Source organism: Botrytis cinerea, chromosome 2 (assembly GCF_000143535.2).
Source record: "Botrytis cinerea B05.10 chromosome 2, complete sequence".
NCBI lineage: Eukaryota > Fungi > Ascomycota > Leotiomycetes > Helotiales > Sclerotiniaceae > Botrytis > Botrytis cinerea.
Window position 1 is genome coordinate 1,547,994 of NC_037311.1, and position 26,010 is coordinate 1,574,003.

Below are 26,010 nucleotides of genomic sequence, written 5' to 3' on the forward strand. Positions count from 1 at the left end.
AATTGCCGATAATTTTGACTTCCTCGTTTCCCTCAGGAAATTTGACTGGGAGCTTCCACAAGCTCCGATTGACGCAAATGAATTATTACCACAAGATGGTGTTTGAATTTAAATCTGACCAGCAAAGAATCTATAGTTGACGTACTCAGAGATAAAAAGGAACCTCGCGTCTTCATGAGCTGTATCCTTTGCCAATTGTGTACACTTTTCCCCAGAGAGAGCGTGTGTGTGGTAGATTGGGTTGGAGTCAGACCGTTGCCGCTTGTGTATTGTATTTGGTTTCTGTTGTACCGAAAAATGGACTGTGAATGGCAATTAAATTGCTATTGCACCTGGGTGTCCATCTTGCGAGTGGAAATGCTTGAAGTTCCAGCCCTTGTGGACACTGTACTTTGTGAGTCGCCTCGAACTTCAGAAACAGATAAGATATCGTCATCTGTTGCCATCACACCCTAAATCGCGTTCCCTCGACTCTGCAAGAGACATTCCCCTGTTTGCAACATTTTTTGCATGAATATTGCATTTGAGATGCCGTCTCACAGTAGATTTTGGTTCGAAATCAAACCCAAAAAGCCGATCGCACTCGTGACAATAAATCCGAAGTCTCTCAACATGGCAGTTGTCCTCTCCAGTTCATCATTAGGATACATGCATATCGCGAATATTTATATTCTTTTCTTCCCTTTTTTTGATAAAGCGCCGGATAGAGAGTGTTTAGGAATAAGATCTGGTTGTGTATCAAGGGCAATATGATTTGATATTGGTTCTCCTGTAAAGTCGCCTGCTCCGAATGGAACTCAGGATACCAAAAGGTGTAGAAGCAAATCTTCTACAGATTGTCACCCACACGATTAGCATCAGAATCATAAACATTGATTATATTCAACGATATGGTATAGATGCGGGGAGAGATGACGTCCTCGTGATCACGTGTTTGAACTGACATCTTGTCTTTCAATCCAAGTTTGTGCTTCTTTTCTAAACACTCCCACTGCTATATATCCCTAAATGCCGAAAGATACATTCAAAATAAAAGAATATAGAATCCAGATAAATAGTCACCTTTGTTGCGGCATACAATATGTTGTGAGGCAAACTCGGTGAACGATAGCTATGGCTATCATTGTTGTGTTGTTCAGCCTCACCATCACATAGAATATGTTGGACTGCAGCAAATCTTGAGCCCATCTCCACTATTCATGTCCATCATCTCAAATTTCAAGATGTATTGGCTCATCTCACTCAGCTGAAACCTTGTGCAGATCTAGGGGAATTTTGAATTGGCCAACTCAGGCACGGACTTCCCCACAGAGTCCGAACACTGTTCCCCCTATCATTGGCCGACTATTTTACTGATTCGAGCTCGGAATTTCTTGAAACTTAAAAGGCAAACAGATTGGACTTTGATAACCTTTAACACACATAACATCGAATTCGAAGATAACAAAGATGCCATCTCAAGCAACGGAACTCGGCAGTGGAAGAACGTGGACGTTGGGTGACAAATTTGAGGCGAAATTCCCTCATCATGAGGGTGTCAAGGCATTGTGGGAGACAAAATGGAAATTCCCTGTAGATGCTTCCCGAGACTGGAATGATTGCGGCCATGATACTCACATTTCATAGTGCACAAAGAGTGTATATCCTTTCCATGACGGAAAATTTGAAGATTTCGAACCCATCTTTGAGCATCTAATTGCCGTGAGCCCTCCCCACTTGTTTCCACTCTTTGATGATTGACAATTCTCAGAATAACATAAATGATGGATATGGTGATGCGTTCACTGAAGCTTTCTTTCCAATTGCTGAACAGCTTACTGCTCAAGGAGATGAGTTAGTGGCTTCTGGCGACCAAGCTTCAGCATCAGAGCTCTATCTACGAGCCGCTTGTGTATATCGAATAGCACGATTTCCATATATCGGCAAATTTCCAGAGATAAGTTCCCAAGTCAAGTGGAAAGCATGGGAAGCCCAAAAAGAGGTGTATATGAAAGCTGCCACGAAATGGGACTGTCCAGTAGAAGAAGTTTTGATTAAACATACACATGCGGAAGAGCAAGATGAACTCTCGATACCACTTTATGTGAGATACCCTCCAGCTACTAAGACTTCGAAAGTACCAGTGGTGCTTCTCTTGACAGGACTCGATGGATATCGACCGGATAATACAGTTCGAAGCGATGAGTTTATCAGTCGCGGTTGGGCATGCGTAATTGCGGAGATTCCAGGGACGGCTGACTGCCCCTCTGATCCAAGTGATCCTTCAGCTCCCGATAGATTGTGGACAAGTGTCTTAGAGTGGATGAAATTAGGAGACAGGTTTGACATGAGCCACGTGATGGTATGGGGCTTGAGTGCTGGTGGGTATTATGCCGTCAGACTGGCTCACACGCATAAGGATCAACTAAGAGGAGTTGTTGCCCAAGGTGCTGCGGTTCACTACTTCTTCGGTAAAGATTGGCTCGAAAAGGCTGAAGGTCATGAGTATCCTTTCCAGTAAGTTTCCTATTTCCAGGAGCCTGGGGAGATAAAGTCTAATATTTCCTAGACTTGGTCCAGCTATGGCATTGAAGCACGGGTATACCTCTATAGAAGAATTTAGGAGCAACGTCCAAAAGAAATTCTCACTGCTGGAAAACGGGGTAATCGATAAGCCTTCGACAAGACTGTTGCTTATCAATGTAAGGTTCTGATTGCATGTGTAACATACGTCGTGACTGACAGCACATCTGATAGGGTACTTTGGACGGACTAATGCCGATCGAGGATTCCCAACTGTTGTTTGAACATGGAACGCCAAAAGAAGCTCGGTAAGTTACAAACTCATTCATAAGTCCGGTGCTTGTTCGTTAACACTAGTAGTTTCTTTCCTGGTGCCTTACACATGGGTTACCCAATGGCAAATTCGGCAGTGTATCCGTGGATGGAGAGTGTGATGGAATAGAATGGGGGATGAAGTTATGTTGTGTGCGAAGTAGCCACCACCATCTCAAAGACTCTCTGAGATCTGTTTGTCGATGGGCAAAAATGAACTTCTCTGGCGCGATGAAATTATGTAACATATCAGTATACCAACGCGTAAAGTTCAAATGCACCATTGAATCGTATATATCTTCTCGCCATTGTAGCTCTAAACATCCAGAATTTTGTTGATATGTCTCCGAAATTTCAACTTTTCTATCAGTGTCGACACTTATATTAAGATTGCTGAATTTGCACATGAAGCACGCGCCACTCTCCAAGTTTTGATTACATAATCTACAGAAGATGTGATGTGGCTCAATTCCTACCAACGTGGTCTCCACATATATCCGCATCTCGACACGTCCCCAATTAAACGTGTAATCATAACCTGAACAACTGCATAGATGCCAATGCTGATATTGTCGCTCTCTCCTATCAGTCAAACCTAGGCGAATGGACATACTTCTTGGACTGCGAATAATCAATTTCCGTAGAAAAGGTGTAGAAGCTGTGCATTGAACGTTTCTCTTGAGAGCCAAAGCCATGGCTAGTCCTTTGGATACCAACTCTTCATTATACAAAAGAGTATCAAGATGCATTGCAAGTATGATACGTTTCCATCGAGCTAATACTTCTAAAGAAGGTTTGTGTCCACAAGTCATTATTTCATGTTATCGTCTGCGGCACCGATGGTCTCCCAAAGCACTATCGTCTGCCCAATTACAGAAGGAAGAACTTGTCAAAAGGATTTTGAACCAGATGATCGAGGTGAGCAGAATCTATCTTATGCTCTTAACTGAATTTTCTGATGCAATAAAACAGGCCAACATTCTGGTGAAAATACCTGAAAAGGATACGCCTTCTGGTAGAAATTTGCCGGCAACGATAGAGCAAAGTTATGTTTTGATCCCTGATTATCAGACGGAAAGCTGTAGACCAGGCGATTCATGTGATGATTTACTGAGCTCAGGAATATCTGAGCCAAATCAAGTAGTGTTTGGTACAAGCCTCGCGACACAAAATAGCATAATAAGTCGTGAGTTTGTCTCTATGAGTGAACTTGAACCAGATGCGTCGCGCTTTTTCTTCCCAACTAATATCAATATTCTTGAATCTTCCACAACAATACAAAATAACAAAAGGCGGCGTACACCCAATACCAATGACAGTTCTCGTGGCATAGAGCAATCAAATAATGGTAAAGAAAACCAGGCCAGCTCAGAATTGTTGACTGTCGTTCCATCATCTGTTAGCCATCGAGTGGAATCGGGGTCGCAAAGCCCGGAGACTGCGCAGTCAAATGCTGAAAAGATTGCACAAGAGGTATGTACTACAGGGCTTTTAATTCAACCCCTAACGTTTTCAGGTTGTCAATCTTCCTTGGCTTACTCAAGGTCTCCAAGAATTGAGGGAAAAATATCCCGATGATCAATACGAACTTGTTTACGAGAACGAACTACTACAGATCAGATGTCACGACTGTAAAGGACGACTATACAAGGTGCATTATCAAAACTGTGACGTTTCGAATATGGAGTGGCATGCAAAGTCGACTGGACATGCCAATAGAGTAGAAGAGAGGTTGGCTGAATCAAGAGGTGAAGCAAGGCTCACAGATGGCGTCAAACACAGACGAGAAGCCCTCGAAGCTGCAAAAAGAACTGCTCCACAAAGATTTCGAAAGCCAAAATCTAGATCTGCAGTTCCAAGATCTTCTGTAACCCCGCTATACTCAGCACCACAAAATCCAGGCTCTACTTGGCATGTACCCTTAAATCAAGAAATCTCTCAGCAATCTCGAACAAACAGCCAATATCAACCATCTTCTACGCCAGACCAAGTTAGGCTCAGTAATCAGCAAAGATTCGAATTAGACAGCCCCAGCGCCACGCCGCCTACTCCTCGACTCATCTTTGAGGAATCTAATCAACATGAGTCGCCTTATCCTGGGATAAAACAATTAGAGTTACGTGTCGAGGGCTTGGAAATTGAAAACAGCGCCCATGAACGTACGATCACCGTGTTACAAGATAAACTGCGAACACAACAACAAATAAATAGTACCCACCAATCTGTCATCAAAGATTTAATCCTCCGAGTCCAAGCATTAGAACAAAAAGAATGAACTGCAAGGACCGACACTAGAAGATTTCATTACAGATTCCTGTAACATCAGTGACGACGAATAAAAGGAATGGCGCAGGTGCTAGGCCGACTGAGATTGTGTTTGGTTTAGAAAATAGTACTGGGATGGCTATCTGGCGGCTGTCTAGTTGTGTCTTGATAATCGAGGAATAATTAGATAAAGACAAATGCATATTGCAAGCTGAAAATCCGTCAAGTATGGATGTTAAATGTCTAAACACAATGAAAAACTCCGGTGATCTTTTATTGGTAAAAGATAGATCGGTGTGTATATTGAGCAATGTATATCTTGCTGATATAGTGTTAGTCTTGATGTATTTAGAGAAGAACGCGTTATATTTGTAAATTGGTAATTTACAGTTAGCTAAACTCAATACCATCAATTTACTTGTCATTCGCCAACTCGACGAAGTCTTGGTATATAAGTATTAAATCGCTGAAAGTATCATTAGCTATCAGGGCCATGAAAATTATGGCTTGAGAAGATCGACCGAGACATGAAGAGCGAGTACGGACACTAGACGGCAGACAATCTTAATCATGCCTTTCGAATTTCCAATTCAACTCCCACATTATCAATGAGATGGTAGGAATCTATCTAATCCTTATTTCTGCCATATTTACTCAATTCAGTAAACGATGCCTCATCCACAAAACGCAGACACAAATAGTGATCATTGAGAGATGCTTGGGAAGGAAACCCAGAAATTGTCTGCTTGTTGTGTAGGATAGTAAAGCACCTTCTCTATCCGCTCTGTATTGAAAGATTCTTATGATCATGCATCCTCAGTCTATAGAGCTAAAACTACGTTTAGAAATTCTTAACTCAGCAAAAGCTACTAGCTTAGCACCCTCGCTAAAGTATACATTATGATGGAAAATCTGATACAAGACTATCATTCATCATACTTCACAGAGTGTGAATTCATTGATACTCTTAGCAATACATTTGATGACTTCGAAGGACATCTAAAGGAGCTGTACCGCGCAGATGCAAGACTGGTCATGATTTGGAGGCGCTCACACGTCATGGTATTAGAAATATCAATGGATAATCAATCGCATGAGATCTCTAAGCCTATCCCCTGTTTTTGGTTTACGAAATGTCTGTATGACTTTTCCAAGTATACTTTTTTACCAACTTGATTGTTTCCGCCGGCAGGATATCGAGTTCTGAGCACTGATATTCAATTATTGGAGAAATATAAATTGAATAACAACAAACGCAAGTGAAAATTTGGGGATACGTTTGAAAATATCGTGTGAATCCGTGCGTACATTCTCAAAGAAATCATCAAATAACCACGCATGAGGCTTCTACTTCTTACATCGACTTCCTACAATCCATTACCATCGATATCCCTCAAGCCATTGCATCAAATGGCCCTCTCAACGTCTCTTCATAAGGCTTTTGGAAGACCTCAGGATTCTTCCACATCTGTCTGACATACTCATTTCTTTTCTCCATCGTTTCCGGCGTGGTAACTCTTCGTTCTCCTTGTGCTCGAGCACCCGCTACTAACAAGGCAGTTTTAGGTTGTCGCATTTCTGCAAATTCGGCGAAAATCTTCGTCAATTCTTCTGTGGGAAGATCGCTACCGGCGTTGGGGAGGAGTCGCTGGAGATGATAGCAATCCTCCCTATCAAAATATCAGCAAGTCACTAAAAAGTTGGAGAAATAGTATCAACATACATAGCTTGATTGGCACCCTGGCCCAAATGTGGACTTGTAGGATGTGCAGCATCACCAATGAGGATACATCTTCCATCATACCACTGTTTGGCCTCCAGGCCTGGTCGATCGTAGACTCCATATCTAAGTAATCTTTCCGCACTCTTGATCATCTCTGGAATTGGCTCGGTCCAGTCATCGAATTGACTTAAGAGCTCTGCCCTTTGATCCTCAAGCTCTTCGGGTGTTGATATGCGCCACGTTTCTTTTTGTTCTTCACTCTGTCGCTGTGTGATTGCCCATGATGAGTGGGTCGAAGAGATGGGATATTGAAAAAAATGAGCGGACGGACCGAAAACATTCAGGAGAGTGTTGCGAAGGGATGGCGGTGTGGGAGAAAATCCAGTAGTCTGGGCAACGTTAGTATTGCCACTGAAAAGGGATGGTATAACAAACCTGGATTAATCCCGTATATGTAGGTTCGGGCTCATTATATCCTTTACGTTTAAGCAATATCTCTCTCGACGCAGCTTTAATGCCGTCACAACCAACGAGAAACGATGCTTCAATCCTCTCTCCGGCTTCTGAGATCGCTACCACGCTGGTCTCGCTCTCTTCAATCTTGGCTAGTTTCCATCCCGAGTGAAATTCGATACCTGCATCTACAACAGCCTTTTCAAGAGCCAGATTGAAAGTGCTTCTTTTAGTTCCACAACCTGGCTGGCCATATATTTCCTTGAAATGCTTGAGAAAATCGCCGCTTCCAAGAACTTCACCTGTATGAGTCTGATCCAAAGAATATTCTCCCCATGGCGCATTATCAGTTACTATCGTGGCAAGACCGACCAAGTCGAGTACTTTGAGACTACGATACCTATCATTAGCCTTCATTTTGAAGTAGACGATTCATCAAGAACATACCCGTTGGGCTGTAGAAACAGCGATGCACCTGCATCTCCCAGTTCCTTAACTTTTTCCACAACGATTGGAGTATATCCTTTTTTCTGAAGCAGAATTGCAATCACCGGACCTGCAATACCACAGCCAACGACAATGACTTTTTTCGAAATCTCTTGAGACATATTGATATACTGATAAACACCGAGAATAAAGTGAAAGATGTGAATGAATGTTGACTTCAAACTGGAAGTTTGATGGAAGCCATTTATATACACTTCTTTCTCTTTGAAGCCCCCGCTCCCATGTCAGGAGATTCCAGAAGATGGAGATCGGAATGTCCGCGGACCAAGGCGCACAATTGCCTGATGACTGTACGGCCGCCAACCACGCGATATCTATAATCGAGCAGCCAATTCTAGTTAGTTAGCCTTCGATGCGCAAGGCCGTGACTCATATTTGAGGAATAGCATGCTGCTCATTGTGGTATGCGATATGTTGTGCCGGCAACATAATAATATTCACAGCTTGTGATTGGAGCCACAAACGCAGTCTCACATGCGAAGACTCATCGGAGGAATATTTTGGATTGATTACTGGAAGTTTTAACGCGAATGCTTTCTAAGGGATTCAAAGCCCTCATAGACTATTACATGCAGCTCACGTGCAGTGCCGTTCCTTTGACAAAGATAGGATTTGAATGGCTTCCAGACATGGTAAAAGTTTCGTAGGAAGGGCAATCCGGATGATAATCAAAGCTTACTTTTCTCCTTTATTTTATGGAGTTGATCCACTTGTGCAACTCCACAGACAAATAAAAGTTCAGATGGGAATAGGAAGGAACAAAAATTCAGCAAGACAGTCTAAGGGATCAAAAGTATCGTAAATAATTGAACCCCAATCGCAATCGCTCATATTGAAATGTTGGTTTCGGGGAGAGCAAAAATCAAAAGATATCGACGTCGGCATGATTCGAACATGCGCCCCCGAAAGGAATTGATTTCTAGTCAATCACGTTAACCACTCCGTCACGACGCCTTTGATAATATGTTAAAAGTGCCAACTATCCTAGTATATATTACAATTCAAACCTCAGATGAAGCCACACACTCCCAACCCCTACAATTCCCGCACACGTACCAGCAATTTCCACTCAATGAACGAACGAACCTCGAAAATAAGATCTAATGTTCAAGTAATAACTCATTCCAATCCAACGATCCATATCACCCACACCCTATTCGAAATTCGTAGCCAGCATCCCATTTCCCAACCCAACCCCTTCATCACATCGCCTAACTTTTCTACATGAAAGCCTAACCTAATTAATTGATCATACACTATCCATCCCCTTCTTTTCGCGAGCACAATCTCCAGAAGGAAACAGCCGGATTCGTTTCCCCTGTATCTTGAAGCTGCTCTGTAATTTTAAATTATCCATCGATTGTCCATCCGGGCCTAATTCGCGCACCGAGGCATTCAGGGCCGGCTATCTGGAAACTTGCCGTGGTGTGGTCTAAATCGGTACACTTAATTTAAGTTAGATGGATAGCCCAGACAATCGTGATAACAAATGAAGTGGTGTTTCTCGCTCAAGAAAGTGTGAGATCGCAGAGGTGGATGTTTTGATGCCAGAGACTTCCTTTATCACGAGTAAAATTGAGATTGTAGATGACTTCTCGTTCCTAATCGTATTCCAGGACATTCATAAATAGTTTACAAAATGGTGTTCAGAAGCCAGAAAGAACATAAAAAAGCCAGGTTTTATGATTGTTCTCCGAGAGATGGGGAAAGAGTGTTTATTTAATCATTTCAAATTGCCAAAATAACTTATTAGGCATCTATATCTAAACGCAAAAATGCTAATCCGGGGGGGTATCATTACATGTAATCGCAGTCCAACGCCAAAGCAAACCCCTCAAAATCTCTCCAGCTTCGGCGCCACAGTCAAAACGACCCATCCAACTCTGCCCATCTCATCTTTACAAGGTGTAAAATGACAGACATATTTTTCCTCGGCCTTCTTCCACCCTTTCTCTCTATTTGTCGTTGTGCCACTAAAAATATTTTGTGACTTCTTGATCTCTTCAATTCCAGTCAGAAGTCCCGTTTCGACTGATACTGCTCGTCCGGCTTTGATACCTTCTCTAACCACATTTTTGAAGGTGCGCGGTACAGACGACGGGGAGTGTTCTGTGAGAACTTTGAAGATATCTTTATCGACAATAGGAGCTACGAGGCCATTGGGCATGTTTAGATTAAGCATGTCCACTATACCCGGAGAGAAGTATTTGACAATTAGATTTTGTGACTGTGGTTGGTAAGATAGGACAAGATACTGTTTTGGATGTCAGTGAAGTTCAAGCAGCTTTTGTATCTCGGAACACACCTTTGAATAAGCCGTATAGAATTCTTCAACTTGTGTTTTGAATTGTAGCTTTCCGATCCGATCGATCAATTCGCCTTCCATCCCAGCTTCGTCTCGGATTTCTACAGTATTCGCCTTGTACTTTTTGAAGCTTTTGAAAAATGAGGTTTTCCCATAGTTGCTTGCAGTATTGGACTCCTTGCTTCGAACACTCGGGGTCTTGTTACTCCCCTCTATAAAGCTCCCGGTGTCCTCATCGTTCAGACTCAAAATTCGAAGAACATCGGTGCGACTGTGAATAGTCGTACTGCAGTTGATTTGTCCACCGAGAAAGAATCTGACGTCCCCATTACCGTCAAGTAAAGGAGATACGTAAAGGAGATTCCAGAATGGATCGCCATTTTTGCGATAATTCAGAAGTAATTCAACTGTCTCCTCACAGTTTTCAATGGAAGTTCGTAGACGTTTGGTTGCTTGTCGATCGGTAAACGATCCTTGTAGGAAACGACAGTTTCGAGGTATTATATCTGATCGGGAATATCCCGTGACAGAGACGAACCCGTCCGAAGCAAATACAATTGGGTTATCGGCTCGCCTTGGTTTTGTCAGTTTGGTATCTAGAAAAACAGAAATCCTTGGGTAAAACATACCTTGGATCAGTCAAGCAAAAACAGTCACCTAGACCTGGATATCTTTCCTTATCATTTGCCAACGCCATAGTCGCGGAGGCAGTAACCTGGTGTTTTACAAAACGCGGATACAAATCACTAGCTAGCAATTTCTCAATTTGCTCCTGGGACCCATTGAAGATGTCTTCAAGACCGGGAAGAACATTATGCGTCGCACCCTTGATATCATGTGATAATCGTCGAGCATGAGAATTGGAAATATTGATTTGCTTTGGTGCTTCTGACGAAACATAGGTTGAGTAAATCGTGGAAAGAAGACGTGTCGCTTCGTCTATTAATCGATTATACTCATCAATCTAGTTTGGCACCTTTAGCACTTGACTCCACGCGAGTAATTCATTATTAGCATACCTTTTGCAAAAATTCAAGGTTTTCCGAACAAGCACGACCTTGACAAAACTTCAAGAATCGATGCGCGGTCGTTGGATTATGAAGCACAATATAAAACACTTCAGAGCTAAAGAAATCTGCAAAGTTTCCCGCGCTACTCAGCCCTAAACCATTGCCATTGCTACCATTCCTACTGCTTACACTTCCTTGATTACTAGGACTTGTTTGTGTCGAGCCTTTTGTGCTACTTCCGGCATCTCTAGAAAAAGTGATGCGGCGTGGGCTCTCAGATGTAGATTTGGCAGAATTGGGGGTTATCGGAACACGCTTTGAATTTGGAGTCTGGGCTCTTTCAGGACATGCTGATAGTGGAGGTAAAGGGGCGGTTTTGTTGTATGAATCGTACTCATCGCTGAAGGATCTCGACGGTGGTCCATCCCTGTTCTGATAGTAGTGGTCAATTGCGTCCGTCATTTTTATGCCAAGTCTAACTGAAGCACTTAGGGCAATAGTCAAAAAACACGTGAGAAAGAACGCATAGAAAATGCCAAAGCCATAACGAACCACAAAGTGGCGCTTCCTTAAGGTAAAGTAGTAAATATTGAAGGGGCGGGCCAATTTTCAGCGTAGCTCTGGAGTCTTGATAACTACTAGATTTGGCAGTGTGGAGCGACCCGTGCTCAAAGATTTCCTTCTTGGCCTGTAAAACAGATCAGGATACGGAAAATCATGAGCCGCAGACCCGCCTGTTCAGGAGGTGGACTCCGATCTAATCTAGATATGATTGGTAAAGCCATTTCCTCCACTTTGGTTGAATCCAAAGGGTAAAGGAAAGGGTGTTCGTCTTGTCTCAAATGAATATGACGATGTGCACACTGCAGAGAACGGCACAGGCTTTCACAGAAGCCAGCCGCGTGATTATCAGACGAACAGCAGGTCCATGTAGCAAGGTACCTCACCCTAAATCATAACCAACCAGAACCAGAATCCGCATCGTGCCGTTCAAATTCGAATAAACTGTGCGGCACTAAAGGTGATTGATAATCCCTGATGTGCAATTTCGATTTTCGTATGTGGATCCTTTATCAATTTTCTGAGTCTTTTTTCAGTCCTTATCCGCCTTCGAGTGGCCGAGGATGCAACACAAGAAGGAGTACTGTGCCGCAATATATCGTACACTATGTATATGAATACAGGCAGGGAATAGGCATCGGATACCTGGTACTTGGGAAATCTTGGTTGCATCCCTGGTTCGATTCGTTAAATCTGGATACTTAGAGAGCGAGATGAGGTCCATAGTCAGATAGTTAGACCTCGGACTAAGAAAGTTTCCGAACAAGCGAAAAATGAAGGAGAATCGAACCTAAACAGCGAACACGCTTGATTATTCAATGATAGGTCTTGGAAAAAGAAAGGCGAAAGAAAAAGACAATTCGGACAAAAAATCTCGATAAGGTTCTAAGACGAATCTACAAACTCAATATTGATCCTAGCTGCGGCGCCACAGGTGCTGGGGAAACCATGTCGCTAGACCCTGAAATTGCATTTGATTTTCGTAAAGACGGCTCCCACCCCACCAATGATATATCTCACACTTATTCTCCGTTCACATTGCAACTCCCGGTATTGCTCATGGAAATTTCATTTCGTGACTTTTCCCTTAAGAGGAACAGCTGCCAAGAGTCGATGATATTGAATTGTTTGATTTATGTATCTGGTCGCGATTGTTGTAATCATACAAGATCAAGAATTTACATTCGGGGAATGTACGGGAAATGTATGTCATTTTCTCATAATTCGTACGTATTTACCATTTCAAAAGTCATCGCAAGTGCGTACGGGCTCTGGAAAGGTGTAATCTATTTACGAGAAGTGTAAGTCTGCCTTATTTCCTCCATGCGTCACATCTCTATCGAACTGAAAACATATTCGACGTCAACATCGTTATGAATTCACATCTCCTCTAGATACCCAGACCCTTCATAACCCTGCTTCTCATCTTGCTCTGCGATCGAGTAGAAACAGTTTTTGCTACACTCGAGGCAGCGCATCCATTTGCACCACACTTCTGATAGAGTGTGATTGCAGCACTACCACCGCATTTCTCGGCACTGTTTCCTGCGCATGGCATGATACAGTCACCTAGCATACCAGCCACAGGTGCCCGGTCTCCAGATAGAGCATTGTCGCAGTAACATTGACTTCCAAATTCCATTCCTGCATATGTATGGCCCTTGGATGTACAGAAATCCACACAGCTTTCGATAGTCATGGAACTGTTTCCTTCCCAATCAGCGTTCAACGTTCGGTTTCCAGCGTCATCGGTTCCACATCCGAGATAGGTCCAGCCTTTGGAGGTACTCAAATCGACGATGCCGACTGGGAGCGAGGGGGCTTTGGATGCCGCAGGGTTAAAACGGGAAGGGGGAGCCTGGAGCGACTTTGCTAAAGCTACATCTTGAGGACAAGCAGGTGGTATGTATTCCGCTGGGCCTGAAGAAGGTGCGTTGCAACCGGGAAGTGCAGAGAGCGTACCGCTTACGGGTTCGTTAATCAGAGGAGCAAGTTTGCATTCTTGGGTGTCAGATTGTTCGTAAAAGGTAAAGGTCTCGCTTGGACAGTTGGGTTCACCGTCAAGGCAGTTATCAATTCCCTTTGTGAGTGTCGGGATATCCCAGCCATTGACCTTGGCCCATGTTAGCTTCACGAAATACCACGAGAATGCAATCGGTAAAATGCTTACAAAATCACCATGAAATCCGTATCCAGTGGTATCACCATTAGCAAGAACAAAAGGTTGAGAATTGCCGTACCACTCATTGGCGAAAAGATCAGTACGGTATGTAACTTCAAAGAATAGGGTCATCATATGATGGGGATGCGAAGCTGGGCAGCGACCACCGTCAAAATCACCATCTGCAGGATACGACATATGAGATTTGTAATCGGTTGAAGTTACATTAACCCCATCCCAACAACTGGGCATTGTGACCTGAAGTCGAAGACCATCTGGGCAGTTAATGCTTGGGAATCCATTTGTCTGAAGATCAGTTCCTGTGCATCGAAAACTAACAGCACGGTCTGCGAACGAGGAGTCATTGTAGCTTCGTCGATTGGTATCCCCTGCTAGCATACGAAAATTCTCAGGGAATGGAACAAGTGGATCATTATCTGGACCTGGACGTTGACTTGGGAAACGTTAGCAAACGTACGGTATGATGATGCGTCAGAATTTCAGCGTGTCAAGACTCACAGATAATAAATAGCCATCCCTCCAAGATTTCCATACCCATCATCTCCATTAATAGGCACAGAAATGAAACTACCATTCTGAGCCTTGTAGTAAAGCTTCGGGGTCCAGTAATTCGACAAATCCTCCTTCACATTGCAAGTCCCACATTTCGCAGCACGAGCATCAGCATATGTCATATTGGCGCTGAAGCCACTCCCACCGGCAATCGCATGCACATGAGATGCAGGGAGAATTCCAGAACTGACTACTGGATCAACCCGCTCATCGACGAGACGACTGTAGCATTGAATGACGAAGGTGGTGCTTGCGGGCGAGAAGAGCGATCCTAGGAAGGCTAGACCCATTGTTTTGGCTGATTTGAACAACATCGCGACTTTTGTTCGTCGCAATGATTTCTGAAGTCAACAGCGGTAGTAATCAAGTCGGACTCACGCGATAGTAAGTAGCTTTCAAAGCCAAAAGAGTGTAAGTGATGTTTATTTAAGGAACGTGGTTTCTATTGAAGGAACGTACGATCAGGTATCCAACCCGATCAAAGTAAAGGTGAGATGAAGCGAATGTGAGGGCGAAGAAGGAAAGTAGCGACGACTTGTCTCTGTCCAGACGATGGAAAAAGAAAGGGGAAAAGAAAGCTAATAAGTAAGAGAAGGGAGAAGTAAGAAAATCACGACAATTTCCTACGAAAATAAATTCTCAAAATCTGATAAGTTATTTATCTAATTAATTTGCCAAGATAATCCTTTGGCTGTAACACAGACGGATAGCAAACATTACATTTATCTCTAGTGAATCATGTACACGCTGTTGATTTCCTCTTACCGTGAATGTTACCTTCTGATAGGAGAATTTGAACGATGAGCGACGAAATTTATGTGACAGGATCGCACTTCTTACCCGACAGTTATCGCTCCGGCACAATTTATGAGATGAGATAGAGAATCAGGAAGATGGGACGGCTTGATACTACTTAGATAATGTGCTGAGCCGTAAGGCTGTACCCCTGATGCTCCTTTTAGCTACACTACCGCCCGTACAACTTCTTGGCGATGATCCGAAACATGGTGGCGGAAGTGATTGGTGGGCACTTGAGGGGTGTTTGGGGGGATGTTCTAGACAGCGCGAAATGTTTATATATCTGCATATCTAATCTCAAAACTTCAAGCTCTAGGAGCTTATTCAAAAGGCATGAAAGTGTGGAACTTAATAGGGGGTATGAGGTATGAGGTATGAGGTATGAGGTATGAGGTATAAGGTATGAGGGTTTCTGACGAATGTGTAGAGAATCCTTGTTCTAATTGACGAAGTGTCTATTCACGAACACCAGTTTGACAAGACCTCAAAGCAACAGTCTTGTCTGATGTCTATTGTCTTTCAGATTGTAGTACCAGGAACTGAGGGGGGTGCACGACAATGAACGTGATGCGCTATTTAATAGCCCAGTAGATGGAAGATGGTAGAAAAAGTGAGACATTTCCTGATTGTCGTTTCCACCCGTTCTTCCTATTAAACATTATTGTAAGATCAGTTTGTTGCGAAAGTCCCTAGTATACATCTTAATGACAACCCCCCTTTTTATGTCAATGGCTTCCTATGATAGGCGATGTTCTCGGCGAAGCTATGACAATGGCCAACAAAGCAACTGTCACCACTACTAACCACAGAGGAACTCCCGATTTAAAGTATCTCCAGACTACTTTGAAATGATTGCTTTCTTTCTTGTCGATGCAAATATTTCTCCCTAGCACCAGACATCCCCTCCCCCCTGGCTTAGTGTCGCATTCTTGATGTTCTCTCCTCCTCTTCATCAACAAGCTGCAAATATTGTTAGTCTCCACATCTTGGGGCCGTAAAAGTTGAGGTAAGACTCACGCAACACTCCCTCGGCAAAATCTAACATCACTACCCAATTCACATTTACTGTCACTTGGACAATCCAAGTGTAGCCGCCGTCTCTGAATGAGCCACTCTATCTTCAAATGCAACCCAGTATATACAAAAGAGTAGAAGTATCGATTTGTGTGCTTCAGAGAGAGTGCATCTGGGTATATCAGATGAGAAGTTATCAACAATTGGATCTCTTGTGGTAAATCTAGAAGACTGAGCTTGGGAGTGTCATGTTTCGCCTGGGAGGTCGAAAGAGAATGGTGCTTTTCCATGATGTGGTGAGCAGACAAGATAGGTAGATCCTGTAATCGCGATAAACATATGATTCGATCACTGCAAGAAGGGCCAAAGGTCTTGGATATATAATGCGTGCTGCCTATCGCAAATACAGGTTCGACTCAATGAGTGGATCATTGGGTCACTCTCGTGTTGAATACGATTATTTGAAACGTGGTATTTTTGACCAGGCTGCCACTTTTGCGCTTTTGGAAAGATATGATTCGTTCCAGAGCCATAACTAATGACTGGAATATATTGGAGTGACGAATACATAAGACTTCCCTGGGCGGAAGGCTGTGTTTCTGTGAGAGGAGAAATGCTGATTCACTGAAGTCAGAACTTAAGAGGCTGGCACGGCTGGTAATCCCTAGTAGGCTTCACAAGAAGGGCTACAAAGTTGCGACAGCTGAAGCATCAGTGCGGAGTCTGAGCAATGGCGGTTGTCTGAATATCTAGTCAGCATCCTTAAGACTATAATGGCATTCGAGAATTCCTAGGTTCATACAATCTTCCAGAAATTGACATTCTTGAGTACAGCCAATGGTAAGACATGGATGGCGAATTATGCCACAAAGTGGCTGCACGTGATTGCGCTCCAATCGCGTCACTTGAGTGGCGACAACCGTGAACGTGTCATGGATTGTGCCAACACTACCAGAACATACTGATGTATCGCACTACTTACGTATATCGGCATGGCTGGTTCTGCCATACAAGGGACAGAACTGCCTGCCAATTTCGCAGATAGTGAAAGTGACTACGGCTCCGATTTCTCACCCGAAGAAGTTGAGATAGTAGAGAAACTGTTGTCGCCCGTCAACCAATCCAAGGAACCAACGGACATCGAAGACAATCCCATTGTGATCGAAATCGAGTATCATGAGCCGGAACGTGCTCTTCGCCTCCCTCGCGTTGTTGGGAAAGAACAGATCTCGCCTCTGCTCCAGGCTATTCGTGATGCAGAGAGGGTCGCTGATCAAATCAATGCTTCAGTCTCGAAACACGAGTACTACCCAGACTGTGAGTATATCTGTTTATTGCCCAAATCGTATCTCTGACTTACGCAGCAGGATCTAGTGAAAGACCAAATACCCGAAGCTATGCCAGCCGCAGCTCCTGCAATACAAGTGAATGAAGTCGCAGTAAAGCCCGCAAAGTCTGCAATCCCCGCCCCTCATGACACACGGTCGCCCCTCGAACGATTTCGTACCGCGCCGAAGAAACCTCTCTCTGTGACAGACCTTGTTTCTCCTGCATGGTGTGAGCTGCAATACTGGTACACATTGACGAAACTTGGGAGGAGGAAGCAAACACCCGCTATGAAGCAGGGCAGTGCGGTGCATAAAGTTTTGGAAGATCAGGTACATAGGTCTGTTCAGATTGAAATTCAAACGAAAGAAGACGCATGGGGTTTACGAATATGGAATGTGATACAAGGATTACGAACATTACGAGAAACGGGGCTAACGAGGGAACTGGAGATATGGGGTACTATTGATGGATTGGTTGTTAATGGGGTCATTGATGAGTTGAGCTACATTTGTCCGGATGTTGAAATGGAGGGATCGATTCTGGAAGAGACGGAGAAGACGGGCCAAAAGAAGAGCCGGAAGAGGGCCAAGAAGAAGAAATCTCCACCCGCGGATCAAATTACCTTATCTAGTTTCTTCAGTGCAATGGACGGTTCGTCCATCTCAGAAGCGACACGGGTAAAAATCAGGAAGCAATCAGACAAAGTATATATTTGCGACGTCAAGTCTAGAGGTGTTCGCACGCTACCAAACGACGCAGCATTTCGTCCTACTCGAGTACAACTTATGTTATACCACCACTTACTTGGTAATCTTGCCACAAATTCAGTTGATTTTAGCGTGTTGGCAGCCCGTTATGGGTTAGATAAAAGCAAGCCATTTTCAGATACATTCATCGCTCAGGTCGGTAGCATGAATGAAGATGACTATGGGATATACCAAGATGCACTTGAGGAGCAGGATGACTCGGCGCCAGGTTCTAGTCAAGATTCTATGAGTGTTCTCCTCGCCCACAACAGTCTCAATGCACTGTGGTCCGTGATGATATCTGAATTTCAAATCACTTTCCCCAATGGTGCTGAGTCACTGGGAAGAATATTAAAAACAGAATATCGATCGCGAGACGATGGAGAGATAGTTGGAATCAAGACTATTCCCATGGATAATGACGAACTGAATTCATACTTGGAGGAAGAACTGCGATGGTGGAAAGGAGAAAGAGAAGCAAAGGGTGTTCAATTGGATGAGGCATTCAAATGCAGAAGTTGCGATTTTGCCGAAGAATGTGAATGGAGGTTGCAGAAGGTTGTAGAAGCAACTGAAAAGGCTCGGATGATGAAATCTAGGGGGAAGAAAAGTGTTGTATAGTCGTTTTTTTTTTTTTTTTTTGCGTCTTTACAGCGTTGTGTTGCGGTCAATTCAGACCATGCCCATGGTTCATCACATCATATATGGTACAACTTCATTAATGATACCAGATAATGTTTTTCTCATTTCGATTCATAGTTTGCACAATATGACTTTCGTTGCTATCAGTTATGAAATGAATCTTCATTTGATGATGGATCAGATCTGGATTTATCGTTATACTGTCCTCGGTCTATCATCGACAGCTAGGCTGTGTCTCTGAAACTGTGTTTGTATATAGCAATTCATTGATCTACCTGAGTCATTGTCATCGCCCAACAACATGATGCATGTGCAACATTGGTCACACGCATGTTAAGTTTGCGCAAAGAGAAGGATCTTCCAGCTTACTACAGTTGTCGTCACCCAGCAGATCATTATTCACTGAACGAAATATGAAGCGTGGGAGCTATATAAATACAAAGGTTTTCCCATAACCATTCTTCAATTCATTTCCTCACCTTGCTTCCTTCATTCAATCTCTTACACACCCTGCTACGCACAATCCACCATGTCTTCCTTACAACCACCACAGCCCACTCCCACAATAACCAGCTTCGCAAAGCACACCATGGGCCCCTCTCTACAACGCTACCTCGACATCAAAGTGCACCACCTCGTATCTTCCCAACCTTGGACCGAAATCGAAGTCGTAGGCCACCACATCCGTTCCGCTCCAGCCATCATCTACAACGGAGAAAAAACCGGCAAATCGTTCAACTATCAACGACCCACCGCCACAATTCTAGGAGAGGGAAAATTGCGCATCAATTGTTTTCCAGGGAGAGATTACGTAAAGCATTATGCTAATATCGTAGCAACGCATCTGGCGATCGAGGGCAAAGATCCGGGAATCGTGAAAATTACACTACCTCGGGAAAACGAAGGGTATGAGCAATTCATGAAATCGAATCTGAGGGGTCTCGCGACGGACGAAACAAACTTGGTCATTGTAGGATCGATTTCTCGAGATATGTTGAGATCTACCGAGCCGTGGAGAGATGAAGAAGAAGAGAATGAGTTGTTTTCATGGCAGACGACTACGAAGGGAAACGGATTCAAAGTCACGATCTTGAAGTGTCGCACGAGTTTCTGGGGCGATCTAGCCGGGGATCTCGTGAGATGCTTGAAGGAAATCTGTGGACTTTCTCTGCAATGCGTGATCTATGTGGGGAAACTCGGGGCGTTGGCCCCCGAACATACGCCTAATAGGACGTTAGCGACGGGCGCGAAGAGTTTCGTCAATGGACGGGTTGTCGAGTGGGAAAATCCGATTAGGGAGGAGATCCTGGGGAGAGTGGCGAAGGGGACGCATTATACGTCGGCGTCGGTGTTGGATGAGGACCACGCGTGGTTTGCACAGGCGCGAAAGGGGTTTTGCTGGGTGGATCCCGAGATTGGACATATGGCTACGGCGGCGGGGGAATGGGGGGTAAAGTTTGGGTTTCTGCATGTGGTGTCGAATAATTTGGCGGGGAAGTTTGAATTTGATTTGGCGAATGAGAGGGAGAGGGTCGTGGTTAATGATAGAATACTGATGAATAAGTGGATTGATAGAGTTTTGAATGACTTTATTGAAGAGTCGGATCGGAAATTGGGGGAGAGCCAATAAGACTTGTAGTTATTGGTGGTTATCGAAGTTGGAGTATAATGTAATTTTTTGCATAATTCATATCAAATTTCAAAAGTGTAGTGCAGTGTCGAAAAGTTACCATGATACATTGGGAGTAACTCATAACCTTCAGATTAGAGCCATGAATTCATCCATGTATGTGATATCCATTGTTCTGTAATAAATCTTATACAGTCCACACTCGTTGCTCGACTCCAACTCGCACACCCTATCTAAGCTATTTTATGATTCACCCTATTGTAATAATATCGAGGCGCACCCCAGAAAAAATAAACACAGCCCATTCAGTACACAAATCTGATTTCCAAGAATAATCCACAGAAGCTGCTTACCATGGATGTCTCAGCCCATTCCAAGTCCACAATGTCGCTGCTTCTGGATCTTCTATCACTCCCATCGCCCAAGCAGTCGATTTCCCACCCTCATCAATTCCATATTTTCCCTTTTCCCTTATGATCTTCAAACATCCTCTAACGCTTATTTGCGCCTCTGTCAACTCCGCGGGATTAGGTCCCAAGTCAGCGCCTATTTCAGCTGTATGGAGAGCCAATATAACCGGAGCTTCGGGGCCCAGTTCTTTGTGTGTTTCGACGGCTAGATGCTATAAGAAAGGATGCGTGAGAAGAATATACATGGTCATTAATTGTCAAGCGACTAGAAACTGCTCATTATATAGAAAGGTAACATACACGTAAACCCATATTCAGCGCAGCTTTAGAAGCAGAATATGCGGCTAAGCCCCATATGAATGATTGGGCGCTAGCGGACCCACAACTGTCGGAAATGAATGCGATGTTGGAGATTCGAACACTGGGTATGAGAAGAAGGTATTTGGCGGCAAGAAGTGGCCCAAATGTATTGTTTTGAAAGTGGTGATAGTAAGATTGAGAGGTCCTATTAAAAATCAAGAAATGTTCGTCAGTATTGCATCCTCGTCAGCACAATGCAGAAGTGAGAGGCATATCATGAATTTATTGCCCAGAGTGTATCTGCCAAATCACGAGCTCGCTGTGTAGCCTGGTAGGAGGTTTCGAACTGATACCGTGAAGCACAACCGCCGAAAAACTTCTCGATTCCTCTTAGTAGCAGGTACAGCACTAAGAATCTTCTAGACAAAACGCACTATTCATCACAGTAATAACTCACCCTTCAACCACTGTACCCCAATCCATGCCTTCATCATTAATAATTACTGCTTCGATAATCTCTCCCACCAACTGAGGTATATTACAAAGATCTTTGATAGTTCGCTCATTCGTGAAATCACACTTCAATATCCGTAATCTAGACGAATCCTTGAGCACCTTGGCGAGATCATACAAGGCCTGTAGAGTTTCAAAAGATCTATAAGTTGCGAAGACGATGCTTTGGGGATGTGCCAAGAGCAACTGCCGTGTGAATTCGTACCCGATACCTGGACCGGCACCTATGACTACATAGTACTTTGGAAAACTAATCATGTTGAATTTATACTGTCAAGACTAATAAGATTCGTGGAAAGTGGGGGTTTGGGAATATCCTTAGTTGAAATGAAGAGAATTGAATCATAACCAGAGCTAAAATTCAGATATTATATCGACTCACGGTCGCAACTACTTCATTGGATATTATCGATTGTGCCTGATGAATGTGGGATGTGAACACAATTCGAGATGCTGCTTTAATGTGCAAGCGAATAACCTGATCTCATATATGAAAAATAAAGAAAGCATACTTTGGAATCCTTGATTTTCTTGGAATGATTTTTTTGTTCTTCTACCTTGTCAATATCCGTTTCAAATTTATAGCTCCCTAGAGGTCACAGGTCATGAGACCACGAATCCAATTTATATACATTCTGCCTCTACGGGTTTGTCGGTCCGAGTAAATTATTGCTATAGAGCCACTGAATATAAGAATCCATGTTCTATCGCTTTCTGTGAATTTATTCCATAGAAATCGAGAAAGCAAAAGTGCTCTTTTGCCAACATGTATATGAACAATCAGTTACAAGCAACTCTGCTCATAATTGCAGGAATCCAAAATGTGTATGCACAGCAAGCTGCATGGGGCCAGTGTAAGTAAGAGTTGTGAAAGGAGGAGAGATATCCTAAACAATGCTAATAGATTTCGGATTGTAGGTGGAGGGACAGGCTGGACCGGCGCAACGACTTGTGCATCGGGTTATGTGTGTACCTATTCTAAGTAAGATCATACCCACTCCTTACTTTCAAACCCGTCATAGAGTTTTTAATTGAACCGTCTTTCTTCCTGGCATTCACTAACTATGCAATCAGTCCATGTAATAAATCACCTCACCGCCTAAATCATGCCTACTGATCACTTTATTGAAAAGACTATTCCCAATGCCTTCCCGGCACCGCATCAGCACCAACAACGATTGTGACAACGCCAGCTACGACCACTGCTGGCACACCAACTACTACGTTTTCCACAACTACTACCACTGGTGTAGCCTCGTACCCGGGAGCTACTCTCCAAAGTGGTTACTATTGGATTCGTGCTGTTGAATCCCCAAACTTTCAGTCAGTATTCTCGCTCTTATAACTTAGAAATATGTTTGAAAGAATTGGTCTTGGAAATCATCTCCATTCCGAAGATTGAAAGAAAGTTGGACGATATCATCTGGTAGACAGAGTCTAATTCATCAACTTGTAGTTCCTACCTCCAAGCCTCCCCAACTGCTAAGCCAGGCACTGCTCTCCTAGCCGACAGATCCACTGCCGGCCAATACCAAATCGTATCTGGTCAGCTAATTCAGTTGATCGCACCCAACACGTTCCTTTATGCCAACGTTCAACAACCCACGAATTCATCTGCTGTTAGATTATCCATGACGTTTAATACCACCCAAAATACGTTTGGTACGTTTGCATTTAGTGGAGATGCGGTAACATGGAGTGTAGCTAGCATCAGTAGACCAAATTTAAGTGCGTGGTTGGTTTGTGGCGCTCAGGAGTTGTGGATCAATCTAGGAAATTACGCATATCTGACGCCAACGGGGTGCGTAGACGAGACAATTCATTATTTCAATGGAGCAACTGTTGATTAGGAGATTGATGACGCACAAGCAAAGAGCTAGGAAGGTAATTTCTATGAGAAGCGGGCTTTTATTGTGATTGTACATACCTTGATAGGATATTGTAAATACATAGACATCCAGAAACTGAGATGGAATCCAGAACACAAACTTTTGATATACATGCAATTTTATACAGAGCTGGCAACTGCCTTTTTTGGCGCTCGTTTTAATAAGCAGTGACTTCCCCAGTTCCTGCGAAATTTCTCTGGAATGAATGGTAAATCTGGCAACCATATGGTTCGTGCCAAAATGTGAGTTCTTGATGCGTCGAGGAATGGTTCACAATTTACCGTCTCCCAGTTCTCCGAATCCATGATATAGTGAGGCTCAAGCTCGGAGGCCACAGATCCAGGATAGTAGGTATCGACCAGAAAGTTACAGGTCTTGAGGTCAACCTGGTTATAATATTAACTTCTTGTACAAAACACGAGGAGAAAATTTTGCGAAGAGATTTACTTACATATTTGCTCATGTCCTCAAGGTTTTGGTCATTCATACCCGACGGGATGAGCCATGTCGACCAGATTCCAAATCCCGTGCTAGCTTCGGAAAACTCACCGGGAAGCAGACCATCAAATTCGCTCTTTACAAATTTTGCTTTCATGCCGTTCGGTAAATGATAAGAGCTGGGGAACCTGTACCACTCTTTGGCAAAGCAGACCGAATCCCCTCGTGCCCCAATGGTACCGTTTTGGAGAGGACTATAAATTTTCAAGGGCGCCGAGTACGCTGCATAGATTCCATAAATTCTTGCCACACCAATATCCACGGATCCAATGATGAAGAAGCTTACAAACAATAGCTTCAATTTTGCTGGAATCTTACCGACCAAGGTTTTGGGATCCGAATGGCCGAAAGCCGCCAAAACGATGTGAAGTGACATCGCCGCATTAAGTGCAAGGCAGGGGTAAGCTGGATACATAAATCGTTCTTCCTTATGTGGCTGGAAGGTGAAGATTGCAAGCCATATGTAAAATGGTGCCATAAAAACAACGCTGCGAAGAGCTGTTGTGGTACCGCCTTCTCGTGACCCAAATAGTTTCTGAAGTATGAAAAGAGGGAGAGCTGAAATTGCAAGCACAAACCAGATATTGAAGTTGAGAATCAAATTACGGATGTAAAAATGCCATGGCTCAGTGCCATAGATCTCAGGACCTCTTCCCTCGCCACTGAAGATATTATAAAGAACAATGTTCAAAGGGACAATCACTAATTGTCTATAGAAAAAGCCAGAAACAACGAATTCAGAAAACTTGCTACAATGTTAGCGTTTATAGGAATGCAAACTTGGTAACAGCTTACCAAAACAAGCAATCCTCCAACAATCCCCCTAACGAACCTCATTACGGTATCGATGACGGCATCTTTATCGCTCAAACTAGCGAAAATCACTTCTTCGATCAAGAAAGGGGCAGACAAAGCCATGGAAAATGGCCAACCGAGAATTCCACCGACAGCGAACCAAAAAATACCCTGCGCAGTCTTCAAGCCCCCTCTCCAGTTCATGAAAGCGGCCATCCCAAGCATAGTTGTATACATAGCGAAGCTCGATGGTAAATAAGAGGCCGAGGCATGAAAAAATCCAGGGCTGAAGATATTGGCCATCATGAAGAACATGGCGACTCGTGGGTTCAAGGTTCCGTTAATGACTCGAAACATCTGCGTCTGGCACAGGGCGCATATGAATGCGAGACAATATCGAATAAAGTAGAATTCGCCAACCTATATCTCAATTAGAATATTAACTATCCTTGAACATTCCATTTCTCTGTACCTTTGTCGGAAACGGGAGTAGCCTTCTAAAGTTTCCCATCAGGGCATGGAGCATAACATATAGCCAACTTCGAATTGCATATTCCGGAGAATATTCCCATGTTTGTAATCCGTAGCGATGGCTGAGATAATGTGTAGGTTCCCAGTAATTGAAGGTCTCGTCACAATCCTGTATAGGAGCATACAAAGCTGCCAATATATTTGCTCCAAGAAAGACGTAAAATGCGCTGATAGGCTGAACTGCGAATGGAGTGGCAGGTCTATTGAAGCTTAATTAGTATATCCCGTACATAACGTTTCTGAAATACTGACTTTTTCTTTTTTGAATGTGAAGCTGTAGAAGCTTCTGCTCCTCTAGATGAGCCCAAACTTGTAGGCTGCGGAGGGGCCATTGTTGCAATTGACTTGCTTTTTTGATCGGATTTCAAAATTGAATTCAATGCATGCAGACTTTAAACGATGACATCGTGTTCTAGTACGCACGAAGTACATTTTAGCTCGGGCCTGCGTAGGTACGTACTTACATAAAGCTTACATAAAGTGAGAAGCTTGGATTGTGCGCACTGGCACGTGACTGATAAGAATCGATAAAAGCTTATCGCC

The 26,010-nt window shown here is 43.5% G+C and overlaps 10 protein-coding genes across 12 annotated transcripts; 5 read left to right on the top strand and 5 right to left on the bottom strand.

Annotated features, from left to right (window-relative positions):
* The first annotated feature begins 1,323 nt into the window (after positions 1 to 1,323).
* Positions 1,324 to 3,137, top strand: Bcygh1. The gene is made up of 6 exons (XM_024691308.1): positions 1,324 to 1,572; positions 1,627 to 1,701; positions 1,751 to 2,496; positions 2,549 to 2,681; positions 2,737 to 2,810; positions 2,863 to 3,137. Exons 1-6 carry the CDS (start codon positions 1,450 to 1,452, stop codon positions 2,942 to 2,944), a joined length of 1,233 nt encoding a protein of 410 aa, XP_024547078.1. The 5' UTR covers positions 1,324 to 1,449; the 3' UTR covers positions 2,945 to 3,137.
* A 248-nt stretch (positions 3,138 to 3,385) lies between these two features.
* On the top strand, positions 3,386 to 5,510 carry BCIN_02g04370 (hypothetical protein). The gene is made up of 3 exons (XM_024691309.1): positions 3,386 to 3,732; positions 3,787 to 4,287; positions 4,331 to 5,510. Exons 1-3 carry the CDS (start codon positions 3,508 to 3,510, stop codon positions 5,087 to 5,089), a joined length of 1,485 nt encoding a protein of 494 aa, XP_024547079.1. The 5' UTR covers positions 3,386 to 3,507; the 3' UTR covers positions 5,090 to 5,510.
* Positions 5,511 to 6,120: 610 nt separating this feature from the next.
* On the bottom strand, positions 6,121 to 8,133 carry BCIN_02g04380 (hypothetical protein). Its single transcript, XM_001552846.2, has 4 exons — positions 7,703 to 8,133; positions 7,238 to 7,646; positions 6,803 to 7,191; positions 6,121 to 6,749 (listed from the first exon to the last, which is right to left on the bottom strand). The coding sequence occupies exons 1-4, from the start codon at positions 7,861 to 7,863 to the stop codon at positions 6,473 to 6,475; spliced, it is 1,236 nt and encodes a 411-aa protein (XP_001552896.1). The 5' UTR covers positions 7,864 to 8,133; the 3' UTR covers positions 6,121 to 6,472.
* A 1,330-nt stretch (positions 8,134 to 9,463) lies between these two features.
* Positions 9,464 to 11,646, bottom strand: Bcrgs5. The gene is made up of 4 exons (XM_001552847.2): positions 11,087 to 11,646; positions 10,697 to 11,031; positions 10,068 to 10,641; positions 9,464 to 10,016 (listed from the first exon to the last, which is right to left on the bottom strand). Exons 1-4 carry the CDS (start codon positions 11,537 to 11,539, stop codon positions 9,597 to 9,599), a joined length of 1,782 nt encoding a protein of 593 aa, XP_001552897.1. The 5' UTR covers positions 11,540 to 11,646; the 3' UTR covers positions 9,464 to 9,596.
* A 999-nt stretch (positions 11,647 to 12,645) lies between these two features.
* BCIN_02g04400 (hypothetical protein) lies at positions 12,646 to 15,087 on the bottom strand. Its single transcript, XM_001552848.2, has 3 exons — positions 14,319 to 15,087; positions 13,809 to 14,253; positions 12,646 to 13,751 (listed from the first exon to the last, which is right to left on the bottom strand). The coding sequence occupies exons 1-3, from the start codon at positions 14,684 to 14,686 to the stop codon at positions 13,029 to 13,031; spliced, it is 1,536 nt and encodes a 511-aa protein (XP_001552898.2). The 5' UTR covers positions 14,687 to 15,087; the 3' UTR covers positions 12,646 to 13,028.
* A 1,995-nt stretch (positions 15,088 to 17,082) lies between these two features.
* Positions 17,083 to 19,047, top strand: BCIN_02g04410 (hypothetical protein). 3 transcript variants are annotated; one of them, XM_024691311.1, is made up of 2 exons: positions 17,083 to 17,501; positions 17,549 to 19,047. In XM_024691311.1, the coding sequence occupies exons 1-2, from the start codon at positions 17,177 to 17,179 to the stop codon at positions 17,614 to 17,616; spliced, it is 393 nt and encodes a 130-aa protein (XP_024547080.1). In that variant the 5' UTR covers positions 17,083 to 17,176; the 3' UTR covers positions 17,617 to 19,047. The 3 variants fall into 3 exon arrangements, with proteins under 3 accessions (XP_024547080.1, XP_024547081.1, XP_001552900.1); XM_024691310.1 differs by having other exon boundaries at positions 17,552 to 19,047; XM_001552850.2 differs by having other exon boundaries at positions 17,559 to 19,047.
* Positions 19,048 to 19,291: 244 nt separating this feature from the next.
* On the top strand, positions 19,292 to 20,640 carry BCIN_02g04420 (hypothetical protein). Its single transcript, XM_001552851.2, has one exon. The coding sequence runs from the start codon at positions 19,431 to 19,433 to the stop codon at positions 20,529 to 20,531; it is 1,101 nt and encodes a 366-aa protein (XP_001552901.1). The 5' UTR covers positions 19,292 to 19,430; the 3' UTR covers positions 20,532 to 20,640.
* Positions 20,641 to 20,666: 26 nt separating this feature from the next.
* Positions 20,667 to 22,145, bottom strand: BCIN_02g04430 (hypothetical protein). The gene is made up of 3 exons (XM_001552852.2): positions 21,699 to 22,145; positions 21,242 to 21,446; positions 20,667 to 21,153 (listed from the first exon to the last, which is right to left on the bottom strand). Exons 1-3 carry the CDS (start codon positions 22,010 to 22,012, stop codon positions 20,881 to 20,883), a joined length of 792 nt encoding a protein of 263 aa, XP_001552902.1. The 5' UTR covers positions 22,013 to 22,145; the 3' UTR covers positions 20,667 to 20,880.
* A 147-nt stretch (positions 22,146 to 22,292) lies between these two features.
* Positions 22,293 to 23,653, top strand: BCIN_02g04440 (hypothetical protein). Its single transcript, XM_024691312.1, has 5 exons — positions 22,293 to 22,608; positions 22,673 to 22,736; positions 22,829 to 22,833; positions 22,888 to 23,077; positions 23,211 to 23,653. Exons 1-5 carry the CDS (start codon positions 22,521 to 22,523, stop codon positions 23,602 to 23,604), a joined length of 741 nt encoding a protein of 246 aa, XP_024547082.1. The 5' UTR covers positions 22,293 to 22,520; the 3' UTR covers positions 23,605 to 23,653.
* Bcalg9 lies at positions 23,649 to 25,874 on the bottom strand. Its single transcript, XM_024691313.1, has 5 exons — positions 25,720 to 25,874; positions 25,409 to 25,667; positions 24,937 to 25,356; positions 24,095 to 24,886; positions 23,649 to 24,029 (listed from the first exon to the last, which is right to left on the bottom strand). Exons 1-5 carry the CDS (start codon positions 25,797 to 25,799, stop codon positions 23,763 to 23,765), a joined length of 1,818 nt encoding a protein of 605 aa, XP_024547083.1. The 5' UTR covers positions 25,800 to 25,874; the 3' UTR covers positions 23,649 to 23,762.
* Positions 25,875 to 26,010: the final 136 nt, after the last annotated feature.